This window comes from Epithele typhae, assembly GCF_022376455.1.
Source record: "Epithele typhae strain CBS 203.58 chromosome Unknown BXZ73scaffold_68, whole genome shotgun sequence".
Taxonomy (NCBI): domain Eukaryota; kingdom Fungi; phylum Basidiomycota; class Agaricomycetes; order Polyporales; family Epitheliaceae; genus Epithele; species Epithele typhae.
Window position 1 is genome coordinate 123,847 of NW_025954259.1, and position 18,579 is coordinate 142,425.

Genomic DNA, 18,579 nt, shown 5'->3' on the forward strand with positions numbered 1-18,579 from the left:
CTGGCATTGGTGCATCAGCATGTGGTATTCTCGATACCAGCTGCCTCCCATCCCCGCAACAACACACTCCTAGCTGGGGGAATCATTGCCGCGCGATGGTGGTTATGTGCGCGGAGGACGAAACCAGATAGAGCCAAGGAGCTTGAGATCGAAGGCACGGTGCGTCACATTACACGTGACCGGCACTACCGTCACAGCCAGCTGGTCGGCCCGGACGACGGTACGGCCCGCGCGGCACCCATGTCCGAAAATCCAGATCGGCATTGCGGCGTCTCGCAATGCGTCGCAAGCGCTACCGGGTTGATCGGTCTCGCGAGGCATCGCAATCCAAGCGAAATAGCTCGCAATGCAGTCGCGCGTCTTTTGTCGTCTTGCAATAAGGCTACCCGAGATCACAATGTGTCAGCCTGCCTGTCAATTGGGCGTCCAGGTTTGTGTCAATTGCCGATTACCACTTGCACATCCATTATAATCCAGTAATCCAATGTAATCATTCTGTTCTTTTAACTACAGTACAGCACAGAGAACTAATACAGGCGGTAGAGGAACAACGAGACGGAGAGACAGAAACGATAACATAGCATATGGGGTGTCCAGTGAGGCTCATCAATAGACGACTTACTTCAATATGTAGGTAACTAGCGCAGCAGTGACCGCCGTTGAGTACACCCTGCGTTGTGGCCAGATGGCATTCACGAATCACATGAGAAGGGACATGAGACCTGTTTCGACCGAGAATACATCAGCAAGGCACGTGCGGACAGGCAGTATACACATACGTTTATCATTGCCCATGGTCTGACCCGCTCCCCAGTGCCAGCACGACTGTCCGATATCGAACCTGGACATGGAGGGTAAATAATCAGCACAGAAGGGTAGCAAAGGAAAACGTCACAAACCTGAATGCGACACCATGCATGTGGAGTGGCAATGGACACAACAAACCGAGAAGGGAGCGGAAGAGGAGGACGAAGGGGGACTGACGTGGTGGAAGCAGAGAGAGGAGCGCTGAAAAGGCGCGCATTCACGAAATCTTCTAAGTCCCTCGTCGTCGGCAGGAGGGTTCATGACGTCGCAAGGCCTTACAATATGGTCCCATGTACGGTAAGTCCTTGCAATAACTTCAGACGCCTTGTAATCTCTCACGAGGCGCTACTGAGCTTGCAATGCCGTCGCCAGTCAACCTGAGCGCCTCGCAAGGGCTTGCAATGCAATGCAATCTAATCAAAACACGCTTACAAGATCTTCGGCTTGCAATGCCGATTTGGATTTCCGGACACACCAGGTCCAGGTACCGTGTACATATGGCCAGCTGCCTGGCCTCGAGAGAGGCCATCCTGCCGACGATCGTCGATTACCCCTCCTTCACTGTATCCCCCATACAGAACTAGCCTCTTTTCCTTGTCTCATTTTCTCTCGACCTTGAGGTGCGAACGTATTCTCCTCCATGAACGCTTGCCACGCGTCCGGCGTGTCCAGTCACTGCGAGTCGCGCCCGAGTCTCATCTCCAGTTCGCCCTGTACCGCGAGGCTCGGGGTCATCCTCGAAAACTGGATTGCGATATGAGCTGCGTTGTTGACGTCGGTGATGGACAAGGAACGTGCCTTCCTGTACCGTGCCTTCCTCCGTAGATTCGAGTAGTACAAAGGTCCGCAGAGCGCGCAGACAGCACGCTCTGATCGCTCGAAGATACGCTTGAAGATACACAAGATACAGCTTCCCTAGACCTTCCAGAAATCTCTCCTCAAAGGAGCCTCCGCACTGCCCATCCGCCCAATGCCGCAGCACCCAACGCGCCTGCCACTGGAGCTCCGGCCACAGAGGCTGCCGCAGCGAAAGCCTGTGGTGGCGAAATTTCAGTACGTCGAGTGCCAGTTGCCTCCGTGAGCACCTACCAATGAACATCCGAACGCCCATCCCGACTTTCGTGCATCCATTTTGTCCAAGTGCTTGACCAACAGATGGGCATGTTCCTTGACGGTCCCTTCGGGCAACGCCTTCTGGAGAATCGAAGGACTCAGAGTCTGCAGGAGCAGATGCGATGCGGCGTCTCTCTTCTCCCTCAGGTCGTTCAAGTATGCGGTGTACTCGGACGCCGCTGACGGGATAGACTCAGTCAAATGTACTACGCAGAATCACAGATTCAGTGGAGACAACAAACGTACAGCAACATGCACATGCGTTCTGGTGCTTCATGGCGCTCTTCATCATGTCGTTGACGCACTTGTAGTATCTCCGTACGGTGTGTCCAAGCTCGGTGTTCAAGGAGAAGACTTTCTCGGGTAGGGTCCGGCACTCGGCCATGTGTCGAACGACCGCGGCCCGAGCTGCTTCCATTGTAATGTCGTCGGTGACGCAACCGACTTTGCTGGAGATTGCTGTAATGCGATGGACGAAACAGAGACGACTTTCCTGGGATTCCTCAGAGCAGTGCCCCACGGCGCATTGGCGAACCCTGGCCCGACCAGCGTGTACACGCTCCTTTCTAAGCTTGGGGTCATTGCATCGAAACGCAGACGGGTTCGTCAAGGCCTCCACGTGGGCGTCGGAGATAGTGTGAGGCGGGTCGTGCTTTCCATCGACGGTCTTCATCTTGGGTTTACCAGACGCTTCCAGGGGTGTCGTCTTCGTCTGTTCCTCGCGAAGCAGGCGCGTCTCCTTCTGCTCGAGCGAACGCAAGAGCGCTTCGGCGACTTCCTTCTGTTCCTCCAGGCTCTTATCCTCTCCAGGATCTGTCAATTTCAATGCACGCTAATCAATAGCAAGAGCACGTTCGCACCGCGATATGCGCACCTCCCTCCGCCTTGCCCGCCAAGAACCTTTCCTTCAACTCCTGATCGGCTCCGACAGCCACCTCGAGCGACTCAAGGTACACCTGGATGACCGTCGCGTCCTTGCGCACCTCGCGCACGGGGGAGTACGTGCCCCCGAGGTCCTCGCTACCCTTGATGTTGTCGACCAGTCCTTGCAGTGTCGCGGCGTCGCGTGCGGCGATCGCCTTGCGCGTGCGGAGCGCGACGTACTCGGCGTAGTGCGCCTCGCAAAACGGCTTCGGCGGTTCCACCTTCCCAGAGCAAGGCAAAGCGCTGGTTTGAGCGCCTTCAGAGCCTGCGGGGCTGGCGGACGAGCGAGCGAGGCACTTGTGCAGCTGCATTGGGCGAGAGGGGGAGAGGGAGGTATCGATGACGGTCGAGCAAGAGGAGCGATGTCTTGTCCACACCGCTTGCACGAGGCTTTGCTGCCGTTTGGACTTGCGAGCGGCGGAGAATGAGAAGCTGCCTCGCCTACAGCCTCGCACGAGGTACTGAGCTGGAAGTTCGTGGCAGCGCTGGGGATGCAGCGCCGTGCCACGAGCGTTTCTGACGGCACGACGTCCCGGTATTAATTGCGTTGTGAGCCAAACTGCACACGCGCGGGAAATCAGAAGCTGCGTGGGATTCATCGATGTATCGTACACCTCCGTCATAGATAGCAACACACCCATCCTTCCCTGGTATAATACAGCTATGATACACCGCTCCGTGTCTAACCCGAGAAGGCCGGAGTGCGCGTAAAAGCACATCGTAGCCAGGAAACAGCAGAGCATATCTCGTAATCACAGCAGAAACACCGTGCTCAATCATCGACGTAGCCAAGCTCGACGACAAACACCTCTCCATCATCCACGCGGCCCCCATCGGCCTGCGAAACCTCGCTCCTCGACGCAGGCCTCAGGCCGAGGAACCGCCGCCGCCACCCAAGATGGTCCACCACCCGCGGAACGCCGTCCGCGCTCCTCTCGTCCGCGGCACGCAACAGCTGGTCGCGCTGTGCGGGATTGAGCCGTTTCATCTCGCGCGGCGAGACCGGCTCCTGGAGCGCGACGTAGATGCCCTCCAGCGCGTGCGCGAGCGTCGCTTCCTCGGCGCGGTGCCGGCTGGGCGCGCGCCGGCTCGGGGCGACCTCGATCTCCATGTCGAGCTTCGGGAGGACGAGGAGAACGGAGCGCGGGTGGCGGACGCTGATCGGGGTCTGCTGGAGATGCGCGGGGTCGAGGGGCCAGCCCTGGGCGTTGGTGGCGCGCGATGGGGGCTGCGAGACGTCCCAGACGATGTTTGGTTGGGGTGGTGCTTGGCCAGTGTGATGGGCGCGTGGGGACATCGGCGCCGAGGACGCGGAGGAGGACGCGGAGGAGGACGAAGAGGGGATGGAGGACGCGGAGATCGACGGGGAGGGGAACGCCGCCGGGGCGTGCGGTGAGTCGACCCAGCGCGCGCGGGGGCGGGCGCGAGGGCTCGTGGGGATTGCAGAGGGATGGGCTTGTGGGGGGAGATGCGGCGGCGGGTGTGGCAGTGGGGAGCGCGCGGCGGCGTGGTGGGCACTTGAGGGGGCCAGTGACGGCGAGGGTTGGAACTGGGCCTCACGATGATGCGCTCGATGTCTCGCCTTCTCCAGCCGGTGCTGCTCCTCCTCGGGGAGCCTGAGCGGGCGCATCCGTGGGGCGTGAGGAGGAATGGGCGCGCGTTGCGTGTGCGCCGCAGGAGCTTGCGGTGAACTGTGATGAGAGGGATGCCCGGGGTGCGAGGGCGCCGTCCACGGCGACCGAAGGGCGGCCGTGGGTGAGGCGGGTGAGAAGTTGGACACCAGGTGGTTCAGCCCGGTGAGGGGAGCGTCGGCCCCAGAGCCGTAGCAGGTAGCGAGGGAGATGGGGTAGAGCTGCATGTTCGGGCGGAGGAAGGCGGGGAGGGCGCACCAGACATGTCAGACGAGCGGCGCTGTCCTGGATTTATACACCTCTCCCCCGCGGGCGGGCGGCGCAGATCCACAAGTCGCCGTCGATACTCTGCGCCGCGGGAGGAAGGCGTTACGCAGGGCGTTCTATCTGGCTTGCCGTTTGGGGGATGTGCGTGGCGCAGTTGGAGTCGCGTGTACGCCCGCATGGAGGGATCGCCCACGCTCGATCACTCCGGTACAGTTCTTTGTACGCGAGAGGGTAATTGGCGAGGCATCATGGACAGTTAAGGTTGAAAGGCCGCTTCCGATACTCGTCCTCGACCAAGAATGAGATCGATTCTTCCTTCGTCCCAGCAAAGGCCGAGACCGTGCGGTCCGGGCTCAAGCGAGTGGCCTGAAAAAGTCAGCTTTACACGCCAGCATCCCATTACCGAGTACTGGTCTCATCGCTGAAAGAGGCATCGAGAGTCCTTGCGCGAGATGGGTTCGTCGTCGTAATATCTCATCATTGACGTAAGAACATTAGGATCATCCTTGCCATTCTATCTAATCGCGACGCATTGAACTCACGTATTATGCGCCCGAAGATACTCCAGCATCTGGCCCGCCTCGAGGCAGCCCTCCCCACGTACGAAGCGCACACGGTTTGGCCGAGCGCTGGCGGCCCGCGCGCGCACCGTGAAGGCCGCTGCGTCATTCCATTCAGCAGCCTCCGCCGCCTTGGCTTGCAACAGCTGAAGCGCTGATCCACCGTGCTCCCGGATCCAGTGCTTGACATGAGACAACGCGAGGCACACGAGACCTGCGGACGCGCGCTCGCAAGCCGGAAACCTGGATGAAAGACACCGTGAGCCCCTGAGGTCTGAGCCTCCGATGCAGCCCCGCGCTACACGCACCTGCCGACGTGTCGCGTTGCTGCGCCCCCGCCCAGGCCGTAGCCTCACTCCTGCTGCAAATCGACGACGTACACGACGTCGCTGCCTGGCCGCTGCTCAGGGCGGATGCCGCGGAAGTACAGTGCGCGCCCGCGATCCGCATGGTAGAGATCGACGTTGCGCAGACGGTCGCCGTGCGTCACCCCGCCGGCGCCGTGCACATCATGGTGTCCGTGAAGAACGCGCAAGAGGCGTGAGTCCTCCCAGAACGCACGGCAGGGGTGGTTCCTCGGGAGCGGGTTTGAGGGGGTGTGTCGGTGGAAGAGGGAGATGGTGATGGTGTGGAGGATGTCCTCGACGGTGAGTGTGTGGCCGTTGTGGGCGCGAGCAGTGATTGACCACGAGAGTTCCGTACGCGAGCACGGGGCGAAGACCAGTATCACTTCCGAGACGCGGTGGTGCTGGTAGCTGGAAGGGGTGTCGGCACGGAAGCGGGGCTGTGGGAATGCCGGTTCGGCGAAGCGCGACCAGTAGTATGGTACGTACTTGGGGCTCACGCGTCGCCGAAGGTCCCAAAGGCGAGGAAAGTACTGTAAGAGATCGTTGGGGGCATATATGGGATGTGTTGAAGACTTGATCCGACGAAGTTCTGTTCCTTCTGGAAGAGGGGGGGCGTGTGGAGGGCCCATGAGACTGAAAGGTATGACCTCTTCTGCGCGGTCGAAACGGACAACGCGAGGCTGGGCCCATGTCCGATGCTTTGGTTTGGCTCTATGCATAGACGCGGTGTACGAACTTCGCGGTTGAGGGGAGCTGGTAGCAACGTCTGGGAGAGGGATGAGGGGAGGTTGCGGAGCAGGAGGCAAAGGTGGATCCAAGTGAACGATACGACGAGCGTGGCCACTGCGATGGTAAGCTATGCATTTGCTGCATTTGCTGCCCACTCGACAGAGCGAAAAGCGTCGAGTGTTGAAAGTTGGAAAATGAGGGAAGATAGGTGTCATGGGCCCGGTCTCGCTGCTTCGAGGATATCACCTATCGCAATTTTATGCGCCAGGGTGTCAGTCTTAGCATTCCAGCCAGGACCAGCGACCTGGCGGAACAGTTCGAATTTGTGGTGCACCGACCGAGACATGTTGAGAATTTAATGTGAGCGTGCATCAGCAGTCAGCTATAGGCTCTGCTAGACACCAGAACCATCATCGCGATGAGAAACAACCTATGAGCGCTGAGACAACCCACCTGGCAACGAGATATTTCGAAAGTTTTCAATGAGATCAACCGCGCTGAAGTCCATTTCAGCTTAATAAGGCCATCTGGAGGACGAAGAGGAGAAAGAGGAGGCACAAAGGATCCCCGGTCGGATTCTGAGAGGAGGACTAGGAGCGGGCGATTCCAGCTCGAAGCCTATCAGCAAAAGGTGTTTTTAACGGTAGCGCCCGATAGCACGCGACACTGCCATATCGGGACAGGTCGTCTATTGTCTGCGCGACAAGTGATGGTAGCAGAACGGTAGCAGCTGATATTCATTCGTCTTTACTATGGGGTTCGATCAAATCTTGTGGCCGCAGACAGGATATGATGGATCTACTACAGGCACAAGTAGCTTGAACAGAAAGCTGTAGTCGATGATAGTAGACGATCATGCGCTCCTTCAAGGGTGAATCACGGGGCGCGCGGGGTGCACAAGAGGTTCGTATTTAGCTATACGGTTGGCTCGCGAGGACGCGAACACTGCGCGCGGCAGAGAACGCGATGCGCGCGACGATATGCGGACGGACGTCAGCGCGGGCAGGCGCCCGTTTCCCGCGAAAAAGCCTGGATTTTCCACCGACTCTGGGGCCTTCCCGCAGTGTGGTATGCGCAAATACACTCCTACGAACCAGTTACGAGGGGTGCTGCCGAAATTAATTGCAAGGTCATGGTGTGCACTCTGGGCGACCTTGAGGCCCGTATCGCACGGAGTTCGATAGACGCCTACAGATGCGCTACTTGTCTCGTCCCACCACTATCCTACCGATATGCTCCTGCTTTTCCTCCGCAATCCGTTCCCTTATGGTGGCAATACCTGCACTAATTCCCATCGCGTCATGCTCCGTCAATATCCACATCGGACGCCCAGCCTAGTTCGGCCCAGCTGAACTCCCCATGATGCTCCGCCCCTGTCCTCCTCGATATTCCATGATTCGACAAGCTATGACCTCTGTAGCTTGAAGCTCCACCAATGCGACGGGGAAGAGGTTCTGATATAAGTCTGTTGATACTAGGCGGTGGAAGCTTGACGAGGTACGCTCTGCTCTACTCCTGCGTTCCCATCGGCGCAATTTGTCGACCTATTCCCTGCCTGCAGGAGCCCGGTGGCTCTTTCGTCGCGCCCTCACTGGCACATACTCGAGCGTATCTTCGATCCATATGGTCCTTTAGGAACTTGGCCTTCCTTCAACAAGGGCGAGCACAAGGCGCCCTCGTACACCTAGTACAACCCCAATGGCCGCATTCCAATGCTCAGCGCTCAACATCGACCACCACAATGGCGACTTTACGATCTGGGAGTTGGGAGCGATCATCCTCTACCTCATGGACAAGTACGGCCTGAAGGAGGGCAAGCTGTCACCGGTGCAGGACGACGAGTGCGGCCGAGGCTACGTGCTCGTCCAGTGGTTCTTCTTCTAGGCGTCCGGCCGAGGGTGCGTCGATCAGCCTGCATGTGCGCGAAGCCTCGTTTGTCAATGTCTGACAATGCTCCGCGCATAGCCCCTACTTTGGCTGATTCCAGTGCCTGCACCCGGAGAAGCTCCCCTCCGCGATCATCCGGTATGAGAACGAGGTCATCCGGGTGTTCGGCATGCTCAAAAGCGTGCTGTCGAAGTAGGAGTCGCTGCTCGGCGACATGCACACGATCGCGGACATCTCGTCCATGATCTGGACCATCGTTTCCGTGTCGCACGGCATGCTCTCAGGCGTCGAGGGGCTGGACGTGCCGACAAAGCTCCCAGCGTTCTACGCGTAAGCGATATCGCTCACGAGCTGGTTAGGAAGCGTTGGAGCTGACACATTGTTTGCGGATGGCACTAGAAGTTGATTGCACGTGAGGCAACATATGAAGAAGACGCTCGCGCAGCAGGTTGTCCCGGTGTGCCTCCGAAGGCGTAGGTCCGGTTCTCGTCGGCGTGGAGAATGGCCCTGAGACACATGGAGGTCAGTGTTAGCAGCGACATTCTAAAGTCCATTGCCTACGATGATTTCCTGCTAATTGTCGCGGTTTAATAGGGTTCGATGCGGCGGTGGCGTCCCGCTTTGGCCTTCTGTTGTTCCAGACACGGGCGCGTGCGGGTGTGCGCGCCTACTGGACTCTACCCGCAACCGCCACCATCCCCCAAGTGCGATGTGCCACTCACCCTCGCGTGCGATGTATAACGAGACGGTGGGTTCTTCCTCACTCCCCGCCCTCAGTGTCTCGCTCGCCACTGCACCCACGTTTCTATCGACGTCGCCATCAACACGGCTTTTCACAACCTCTCGCAGGTGGTACACGCCGTTTTCTCTGTTCCCAGCGGCAAGCCCACACCCCAGGTATGCTCAGTTACTTTACGGTTCAATGTCGTATTGAAGTGGTATTCAGACCCCGTTCGGTCGTAATAGAGCCGGTGACGACGGCAAGAAGCGCAAGTCCCGCCGCACCACTGGCTCCCAGCGCGCGTCCCGCCCCCACATCTCTCGCCACATCGCCTCCGGTTCCGTCTCCCAATCTTTCACCCCTCGCTCAGTGTCCAACAGTACGTCTGACTATGCGCTCTCCGGTACCACTGCTGCTTATTACTATGACTCGGTTTCAGCCCTACGATGCTTCCAGCTCTCGTCGTTCAGACTGCGTCTCCGCCATACCGCACTGACGCCGCTCACACAGCCCCCGGCGCCCTCCACCTTGGCACTAGGTCAGGCCGCACCTGCAGCCACTGTTTGACACGCCGCAGAGTCGGAGCACGCAGCAAAGAGCCTCAGTACCATGCTCAACTTGTGAGTAGCTCTCAAATTTGTTCTGTTTGCATGCTGACAAGTAATTGCCGACGATTTCACCTTGTATAGAGTCGTGTACATCACTAGTCTGGTAAGTCCCGCATCTATTCCCTGCTGCTCATCACGCTCACATTCTTCCCCTGTAACCTGTTAGGTGCGCTTCTCCTTCACCAGTGAGCCTGAATGGAGCGACAAGGACGGCTTCTGGGATGTGCACGACTTCGTGCTCAAGTTCACACGCACGGCACAGACTCGCCGGAAGCAGCAGAAGGCGAAGACGACCACTTGGTGGATCCAGTAAGCCTCTGTTTCATGCGCGATATTGAGACGAGTTGGCTGACACCGTCCATCACAGGCGCCTGTTTTGGCAACGTCGCCCTCACTGTCGACAAGGAGTGCACGCCTTTCGACGACATCCTCAACACCGGCTCAAATGAGGAGGTCCCGGAAGGTGGCAATGACGGCGACGGCGACGGCGTACGTCACGTCAGCCCTCGTACATCCTCGTGTTGTCTCGCTTATTGCTTGCACCACAGGCTTGTTTTCTGAATGCACATTGTAGTCCGCCTTGTAGAACGGCCGCTGTTTCGTATTTACCCTCGTATTTACCCTGAATGGATTACTGCGCGATTGTATTATTCTACCTGTGTGATTATGCGCGAGCCTCACGACGATAATCTTCCGCATGATGCTATAGGTTATTTATCATCTCCTCCCCTAAATTTGACACTTTATCATGTGGCGCTATCATTTCATGTGCCGCAGATGACCGATATATGGTCGCGTGCGCACTCAGAAATGATAGCCCTGCCCGCGAGATACGATCATCATTTGATAGCGGAAGAAGCAGACGATAATACACTACGAGTTACTGCAGTACTTGGATGCTCAGCTACTGTCTATTGTCTTCGCTATCACTAACTATCGTACGCTACGAATGCCCCCATGCACTATCAGACGCTACCGTTTCCGCGCCCATTTTGCTGATGAGCCTCAAGACAACAATTTGCTCACAACCACGTGATCGACTCTGGCGCCAACGCGATATGTAGAACGCGACGTCGTTGAGCTCGCCCGCCGGCAGCAGACCAGAGTCGCTTGTCTCTTGTCCACAATACCCACCTCCCGCAGCTATGTGCCGTGCTTGATCTGATAAAGGCGACTCTACAACCACACACCGGAAAATTCCACTTCTCCCTCCAATCACATTGACAGCATCTAGCCGGCTCACAATTTCTTTGTCCACGTGGGGTACACATGTGCTGGACAGCGGACGTGGAGAGCGAAAGCCTGAGTGCTGACTGAGGGTTGGTGTCGGATGCCACGGTGAGCCGCCTAGTCGTGATTTCCGAGGCGCATATATCCATTCGTTTTGTATAGCAGCGCGCGGCAGCCACGCATTCCCCGCACCGACCCTCACACAAGTATGCTTTTGCGAGCGAGGCGAAGTTTCATCGAGTCTCTGTGGACATTACTGGACACCTTTTGAACTGGGTTTAGAATGGGAGTCCGGAGAGATGCTTCCGTGAAGGTGGTCGGTGACAACGTCCTCATCAGGAGTCAGGACATGCTTGTGAGTATCGAATGCCCTCTTTTGCCCCACTCGGCTGCGTCCACGTCCCCCGGCTGTATACCGCAAGTCCACGGGTGCGTTTTGTTAACTTTGACGGGACGTAGAGCGGCCACGATATGCCTCCGGCCCGCTTCCTCAAATGTGGACACGAATTCTACTACAACCATGGATCGGTGCTCGTGCCCACCGGGTTTAACGTTTAACCTCGCGTTGGGGGTTGTCCTCAATGGACGGTACAGACGTCAAAAAGTCCAGGCCTGACGTCAGCCCTTCTGCCGTACGGTGTCGGACCGACGGTGCGGCCATCACCCGGTGGCGAGGTGGGAGAGACGACCTCGTGGCTGGAGGAACAGCATCCGCTTCCCATTCGCTCGTAGGTTTCCGATCTGGATTGTTTACACACGAAAGACACCGCTCACAGGCTGTTTGTCAAGACAATTCGCCCGGGCAGGGGATGAGGGTCACGGGCGGCAGCGCCATTTGTGTACCTTCCTTTTCTGGAGTTTTGACTACCATGGTGCGTCTCGTCATTTTATGCAAGCCACCAGTGTATAAAGCCTCTCCCCCCACAGCTCAACACCGCGTTCCCCTCCCTAAGGATGCATCCCATGGCGTCTCTCTTCGCTGCCCTGAGCTTCACGCTCAGCGTCTTCGCCAATTTATCCAAGACGAAGCCCGTCGCGACCGGTTCCGCAGCCAAGTGCGCCAGTCTCAAGCTCAATATCCCCAATGTCCACCTCAGCGCATCGACGCACTTCCCTGAAAACGCGACCCTCGCGCTCACCACGCCCCAGTCCTCGCTCATGACCTCCACTCTCCCCGCGTTTTGCCGCGTCCAGCTCGTGATCACCACGAACGCGACCGCCGGCTCTACAGCACTCGCTGAGGTGTGGCTGCCTGACGCCTGGAATGGTCGATCGCTCGGTGTTGGCAACGGGGGAGCCTCGGGCGGTAGTGAGTTGTCCTTTGCGCCTCTGGTCCCGATCGCAGCAGTTCTCACCGATCCCGCCAGTCAACGTCGGCGACTTAGGGCTGATTGCCGTCAACCGTGGATGTGAGTGACCTCCTCGCGGTGCATGGTCAGTGGACCTGAGCTTCATTCTTGAAAGTTGCCGGCATGTCGACAGACACGGGACACGAGGGCAACTTCACGGACATGTCCTTCGCTGGTCCTGGTGACGACGTCGGTCTCTCGTCATGCCACGTGAGATTTCGCCTTACTCACGCTTCTCACAGAACGCGATCTTCGACTGGGGCTCACGCGCGTTCCGTGAGACAATCGTTAACGGCAAGGCCATCATCGAGCAGTACTACAGGCACTCGATCAACAAGTCGTACTATCTGGGATGCTCCAGCGGTAAGGTGCTGCGATTCGTTCGGAGCGATCGCTGGCTAACGGCTCGTTCCAGGTGGACGCCAAGGCTTGAAGGAAGTGCAGGAGTTTCCTGAAGACTTTGACGGAGTGGTGCGCGTCGTCTACACTTTCAGCCTTGTATCATTTTGACCCGCGCGCCTCCAGGTTGTTGGCTCGCCTGCTAACTGGTAGAGTCATCTCCAACCATGGTCGTTGCATATGAACTTGCTCGTTCAACCAGAAACATCCGATCGCTTTATCCCCGCGAACCTCTGGACGGACGTCATCGCTCCCGAGGTCCTGAACCAATGCGATCACCTGGATGGGGTATGATGTCCACCGGGCTTGCGGCGGCATTTGTTCATTGATTCCTCGCAGCTCTCCGACGGCATCATCGCCGACCCTCGTACATGCAGGTAGGCCGTCGTGATTTCGTCTAAAGTTCCAAAGCTAAAGCGCATCTCAGCTTCCGACCCGAGACGCTCACTTGTCGCCCCGGCCAGAACGCTTCCACGTGCTTGACGGGAACGCAAGTCTTCACTCTCAAGCACATCTATGCGAACTACTTCGAAGCCAACCAGACCTTTATTTTCAACTCCTACTACCCAGGTGGTGAGCTTGGTTTCTTCAACGGGCTCGTCGGCAACGCTCCTTTCGAACTCGGCATCGAATGGATCCAATTCTTGGTTCTCAAGTAAGAAAGCTCTTTGTATGCGACAAACCGCCCTGCTGACACGTGCTTTAATCTCCACAGTGACACGAGTTTTGGTCTCTTTGACTTCAGCCCCGACATTCTCCGTCTTGGCGACGAGATTAACCCTGGAGGGGCCAATGTACGCGGGATGGCGAACCCGTGTTTTCTTCCTTTGAGAGCTCACCCACCTGATCGGACAGGCTATCAATCCCAATATCTCCGGCTTTGCCGGCCCGTCGCATAACGGGAAGCTCATCCACTACGTAGGCTGGGCGGACCAGCTCATCAGCCCAGGGAACTCGGTGCACTACTATGAGACCGTGCACACCTTCATGAACGAGCACACGAACATGAATATTGACGACTTCTACCGCCTCTTCCCCGTGGGCGGCATGATGCACTGGTCAGTTCCGACGTGGATTCTGTGACTCGTGGCTGACCTCCCATCTTCCAGTGGCGTGAGTTATTTCGAAGAAGTGGACGCATAGGCGCTTAATCAGAATTTCCTCCAGGGCGGAACCGGCGCGACCTCCTTTGGAGCCGCAGGCGACACCCAACCCGCGCTCGCCAACGACGCGCAGCACAACATACTCGATGCCATCGTGCGCTGGGTAGAAGACGGCGTCGCCCCCGGCAACTTCACCGCCGCCCACTTCACGAACGGCGTGGCCGCAGACGGCGTGGCCTTCACGCGACCTATCTGCCAGGTACGTGTTCGGCGACTGCCCTGCCTCTTGGATGGGCGAGTGGCGGAGCCCACACACCTAAGCCCGCGATGCATCGTGGCCGAGAAACACGCTCGGTCCGCATTCAACGTGTGCTCGGACCCTCAAGTTTGGCCGCGCCGCTGACCCCTGCTTTGTTCACAGTACCCGCTTTCGGTGCGCTTCGTCGGCGGCAACCCGGATGACGCGTCAAGCTTCGAGTGCGCTCTCGCGACATAGGGATATCTGCGACGCTTGCGAGGGGCCCTTCAAGATCTGAGAAAAGCAACCATCTAGAGGCAGCCGATGGGATCTAGCCGTGTTTGAGCTTCGGTATTTGTTTTGTACGGCTAACAATCATCGTTGTACGCTCTCTCCGGTCCGTCGAGCGCGCTCTTCTTTGTGCCACACATCACTGAACTCTGAAATGAAGGGTCGGAGTCAACAGCAAGCTTGAGCAGTGCGGTGGCATCACGGCCGAAGTACGATCTCTAGCAGCTCGATCTCTTTGCTTTGTCTTCATGTTGCGCTTGGGGAAGTGGCAGTCTGTCGCATCTCTGTGCGCGCAAAGCGAAGGTGGTCGAGAGTGGTCAATATGCATGTATAAAAGGGCGTGCGTCCCTCCGAGACGACTCACCACACCACCTCACAGGCATCGCCAGCAGTCACTAGTACTCGACTTCACAGTCTCATCCACTCTCGCGCCATGTCAGAACGCAAGACTACTGCCTCTGCCTCTGCCGCCGCCTCCGCCTCAGCCCGCGCGAAATATGGCGACGACGCGTCGGTCTCACGCAGCGTCCACGCGCAAGTCACTCCTCGACACGCCTCCCAGGCGCAACCCACGCACGCGAAGCGCCCCAGCGACTCGGACATCGCGCTCGACGGCTCCGCGCGCACCCGCCCTCGCGCGCGCGAAGACCCCGCACCCTACGGCCATCCCTCCGCCCCCTCCCAGCCGCGCGGGCCGATGGTGCTCACCCCGCCCACGTACTGCCACCCGAGCCAGAGCCAGCGCGGGACCACGCCGGCCGCGCACGCGCCGCCGATGCCGGACGACGCGGGCTACTACCAGGCCGCGGTGACCGTCTACCCGCGGCGGAACATGCAGCTCACGTCGGGCGCGCCGCTCCCGTACGCGCAGACGTCGGTGCCGATCGTGTCGCCCGCGGCGGTGCCGTCGGCGCGCTCCCCTACGACGCGCGTCGCGGCGCGGCCGGCGGGCGCGGCGGCGGGCGAGATCGACCCGTGGAAGTGCCCGTACTGCCCGTTCGTGCAGGCGAGCAGGCGCAAGCCGGACCTGCGCCGGCACGTCGCGACGCACACGGGGGGGTCGATGCCGCCGCAATGGCTCTGCGCGGGGGTGCCGCTGTCGCAGGCGGCGGAGAAGGGGCTCGACCCGAGGGAGATGGATGTGTACTCGCTCGACGGGCGGGAGATGCTCGGGGGGTGCTTGAAGGCGTTCAGCCGGCGCGACGCGCTGCTGCGCCACTTGCGCGCGACGAACGGGCGGTGCGTTGGGGACCCGACGGGCATCTGGCACGAGGGGAACAAGGACAGGGATATGATGGGGTCGCGCGACGAGTAGGGGGAGAGAGGGTGTTGAGGAGGGGGACGAACCGGTCGAAGTTCTTTGTTCTCCACTTGCGATTTTTTGCCATGTTACGGTTAATGTTCGATTCCACCGAGGTTGTCAAATTGTAGAGCAGCTTAATCAGAGATAGTAGCAATGGCGGCAAGCGCGGCGACGCGGGGTGCGAGGTTCAAGCTTCAAAGCTTCAAGCCTGGATGCCGCTAGCTGCGGGGCCCGGGCTGCACTGTGAGCGAACTCCGCGCGATGTGGGCGCGCGAGCCACGCCAGACCAGGTCTGGATCAGGGATCGCGATCAGTGGACCAGATCGAGGAATCTATCGGACCGGAGTTCGACTTTCGGAGATTGAACACATTAGACTTTTGGCGCAGCTGAGTTCCAATCGAGTTGAAGATATCTTTACAGTCAACGTCGGGGATAGATGCAACATTGCGGCGGTTGGGTGGGGATGCAAGTCTTTTCGCTGTCTACAGTGTACACGCCTCTCTGATCGTACTAACTGGGGTTTCCGCTGATCCCAAGAACACCGCCGTTCTGGGCACACATTGCGCATGGCACTGGTCGCCATCCGCTGTCCGCGGCGGAGGCTTACGCAACCATGCTTTCAGCTCCGGCGGAAACGCACCAAACACTCTTGGCGCCACTGGTGACTCACTCCGCCAACGTCCGTCGACGGGCAGCATCCACCGAGAAGGGAACTGTGCCGAAGACGATCTTCGGCTGCGAGGTGCGTAGTCATCCACTCCAGCATGGTGAGCGAGCAGACCCTGACATGAGGATGGCGTGTATTTCTCGCCCATCTCATGCATATCACATACCCATGTCTGTCGTCCGACTCTGCAGCGTTCATTTCAGCTCTCGAAGGTGCTCTATCACATGTGAATAGGAGCTATCTCTTGAAAATCTAATCTGAGCGGTAACGTGAAGTGACGGTGGGTATATCTTCAAAGTCTGATCCCGCGAACATTCACTATCCAGTCCGCAGCTCCATACTGACCCTCGGTGAAACTGGTCGCGTAAAACGGCTCTGGGGACGCGTCTTGTTTCCGCAGGCGAGTGAGCCTGTTTACTCGTAGTAGGAAAGCTCATGAGGGTTCATTGTCCCCCGGGAAGAACGCCGACGAAGTATGGGCAGTAGGTATGCAAACCATCACCGGGAAATGCGTCGTCTAACTGGACTTTGTGCCTGCGTTTGTAACGAACGTCTCAGTCGGTCTCGGTTAACCCAGTACTGGGAGCCATGACCCACATCTGCGTCCGCGAATTTGCCAGCCAAGACCAGACAACATCACATCGTTCAGCACAAATGCTGCGATATCTGGTAAGCGGAACCGATTTGTGCGCGTGAGGTCGGAGGACACCGCGTTGCATCCGATTTGGCGATGGGAATGCTGACTGTATGATGGATACTCGGACCAATCTCGCCAGAGGAGCTCCTGAAACACACGAGCTCTCTTTCGCTCTCTCCACGTTCGCCCCACGGCATATATGATGCAGGGCAAGAAGGCCTCCAGCAGCAGCAGTCACACTCCGCACCATGGCTACCACAACCTCCTCACCTCGCATCGCCATCATCGGCGCCGGACCCTCTGGTCTTGTCCTCCATCTCACCCTCGTCAAGCGTGGCGTCCCCTCCACCCTCTACGAGCGCGAAGCAAGCCCAAACGCCCGCATTCACCTCGGCGGCACTCTCGACCTCCGTTGGGCGTATGGCCAGCGCGCACTCTACGAGAACGGCCTCGAGGCCGCCTTCAAGGCCGTCTCCCGCCCCGAAGGCGACGAGACCCGCATCTGCGGCAAGGACGGCCGCGTCCTCCTCGAGCTCATCGGCGACCGTGACATTATTAACCCCGAAGACATCAGCCCCGAGGTCGACCGCCGCGCGCTCCGGCAGATCATCCTCGATGCCGTCCCCGCCGACTCCGTCAAGTGGGGCCACGCGCTCACCTCCGTCACCCCGCACGGCGACGGCACCCACACCCTCTCGTTCGCGAACGGGCACACCGCGGTCGTCGACGTCCTCGTCGGCGCGGACGGCGGCACGTCGCGCATCCGCCCCCTCGTTTCCCCCGCGCAGCGGTACTACGCCGGGATCACCGGTGCGGAGCTCGTCATCCCGCCGGACGTCGTCGACCGCGCCGACATGGCGGACGCGCGCGCGCTGGTCGGGGCCGGTACAACGTACGCGATGGAGGGCGGCAATGTCCTTATCGGGCAGCGCAACAGCGACGGGCGCGTGCGGACATACGCCTGGTTCCACGGCCCAGAGGACTGGCCGCTCCCGGCGGACCCGTCAGAGGCTCGGGCGGTGCTGCTGGAGAAGTTCGAGGGGTGGGCACCGGTGCTCCGCAAGCTCATCGAGCACGGCGCGGACGACGCTATCTACCACCGGCCGCTGTACATGCTCGAGCCTGGGCTGCGGTGGGAGCACGTCGACGGGGTGACGATCATCGGGGACGCGGCGCACGTGATGACGCCGTTTGCTGGGATGGGTGCGAACGTGTCGATGCTGGATGGGCTGGAGATGGGGTTGGCGATCGCAGAGGCGGTGAACGCAGGGGCGAGCAAGGAGGAGCGGGAGGCGGCGATCAAGAAGGCGGAGGAGAAGCTGTTTGAGGAGGGCGCGAAGTGGACGGCCGTTACCGCTACCAACATGAAGGGTGCCATTGGGCCAGACGCTCCACAGTGCATGGTCGAACTGTATAAGCTTATGAAGGGGATTCCGTAGAAATTGCTCCCAATAGAGGCAGCTCAAGCTGTGTGTGTCCCATATACTAGCTATGATTCACAGTCTGATGAAGTGCTGTTGTAGTATGTGAGCAAAAGATTGACTTGTGTTACCTGTGCCGTTTTGAAAGTTTCTTCTGTGTGCCACAGAGTGAAAATGCGCTCGTTTAGAAAGGAAGGTGGGCCTGATAGTAAGTTAGTGAGTGAGAAGTAGGGTTCCGCTCGCCTCCGGCCCGGCCGGCCATAGCCGTGCCGCAGAACGTCTACGAGTCCGCCTCGCATATAGCGTAGGCGGCTTATACATGATATCTCTCTCCCTCTCTCCCTCT

The 18,579-nt window shown here is 58.8% G+C and overlaps 7 protein-coding genes across 7 annotated transcripts; 4 read left to right on the forward strand and 3 right to left on the reverse strand.

The window, feature by feature from the left end:
- Positions 1-1,745: 1,745 nt before the first annotated feature.
- BXZ73DRAFT_105599 (uncharacterized protein) lies at positions 1,746-3,155 on the reverse strand (the record flags this gene model as incomplete). Its single annotated transcript, XM_048016321.1, has 5 exons — positions 1,746-1,841; positions 1,897-2,099; positions 2,167-2,413; positions 2,477-2,733; positions 2,795-3,155. 5 exons carry the CDS (start codon positions 3,153-3,155, stop codon positions 1,746-1,748), a joined length of 1,164 nt encoding a protein of 387 aa, XP_047873541.1.
- Positions 3,156-3,631: 476 nt separating this feature from the next.
- On the reverse strand, positions 3,632-3,988 carry BXZ73DRAFT_6472 (uncharacterized protein; the record flags this gene model as incomplete). The annotated part of the gene is made up of 1 exon (XM_048021768.1): positions 3,632-3,988. A coding segment is annotated over one exon (357 nt), but the record flags the coding sequence as incomplete, so codon positions are not given.
- Positions 3,989-5,654: 1,666 nt separating this feature from the next.
- BXZ73DRAFT_105601 (uncharacterized protein) lies at positions 5,655-6,202 on the reverse strand (the record flags this gene model as incomplete). The annotated part of the gene is made up of 2 exons (XM_048016322.1): positions 5,655-6,057; positions 6,147-6,202. The coding sequence occupies 2 exons, from the start codon at positions 6,200-6,202 to the stop codon at positions 5,655-5,657; spliced, it is 459 nt and encodes a 152-aa protein (XP_047873543.1).
- A 1,874-nt stretch (positions 6,203-8,076) lies between these two features.
- BXZ73DRAFT_80888 (uncharacterized protein) lies at positions 8,077-10,180 on the forward strand (the record flags this gene model as incomplete). The annotated part of the gene is made up of 11 exons (XM_048023375.1): positions 8,077-8,235; positions 8,366-8,457; positions 8,711-8,787; positions 8,860-8,969; positions 9,115-9,162; positions 9,212-9,365; positions 9,564-9,606; positions 9,676-9,697; positions 9,761-9,903; positions 9,939-10,083; positions 10,169-10,180. The coding sequence occupies 11 exons, from the start codon at positions 8,077-8,079 to the stop codon at positions 10,178-10,180; spliced, it is 1,005 nt and encodes a 334-aa protein (XP_047873544.1).
- A 1,607-nt stretch (positions 10,181-11,787) lies between these two features.
- On the forward strand, positions 11,788-14,171 carry BXZ73DRAFT_105603 (feruloyl esterase-like protein; the record flags this gene model as incomplete). The annotated part of the gene is made up of 12 exons (XM_048016323.1): positions 11,788-12,133; positions 12,192-12,233; positions 12,289-12,362; positions 12,416-12,536; positions 12,589-12,671; positions 12,726-12,860; positions 12,912-12,949; positions 13,000-13,227; positions 13,288-13,366; positions 13,428-13,610; positions 13,740-13,934; positions 14,097-14,171. The coding sequence occupies 12 exons, from the start codon at positions 11,788-11,790 to the stop codon at positions 14,169-14,171; spliced, it is 1,599 nt and encodes a 532-aa protein (XP_047873545.1).
- Positions 14,172-15,036: 865 nt separating this feature from the next.
- BXZ73DRAFT_53405 (uncharacterized protein) lies at positions 15,037-15,519 on the forward strand (the record flags this gene model as incomplete). Its single annotated transcript, XM_048020997.1, has 1 exon — positions 15,037-15,519. The coding sequence occupies one exon, from the start codon at positions 15,037-15,039 to the stop codon at positions 15,517-15,519; it is 483 nt and encodes a 160-aa protein (XP_047873546.1).
- A 1,541-nt stretch (positions 15,520-17,060) lies between these two features.
- On the forward strand, positions 17,061-18,251 carry BXZ73DRAFT_53418 (monooxygenase FAD-binding protein; the record flags this gene model as incomplete). Its single annotated transcript, XM_048020998.1, has 1 exon — positions 17,061-18,251. One exon carries the CDS (start codon positions 17,061-17,063, stop codon positions 18,249-18,251), a length of 1,191 nt encoding a protein of 396 aa, XP_047873547.1.
- Between the last annotated feature and the right edge of the window lie 328 nt (positions 18,252-18,579).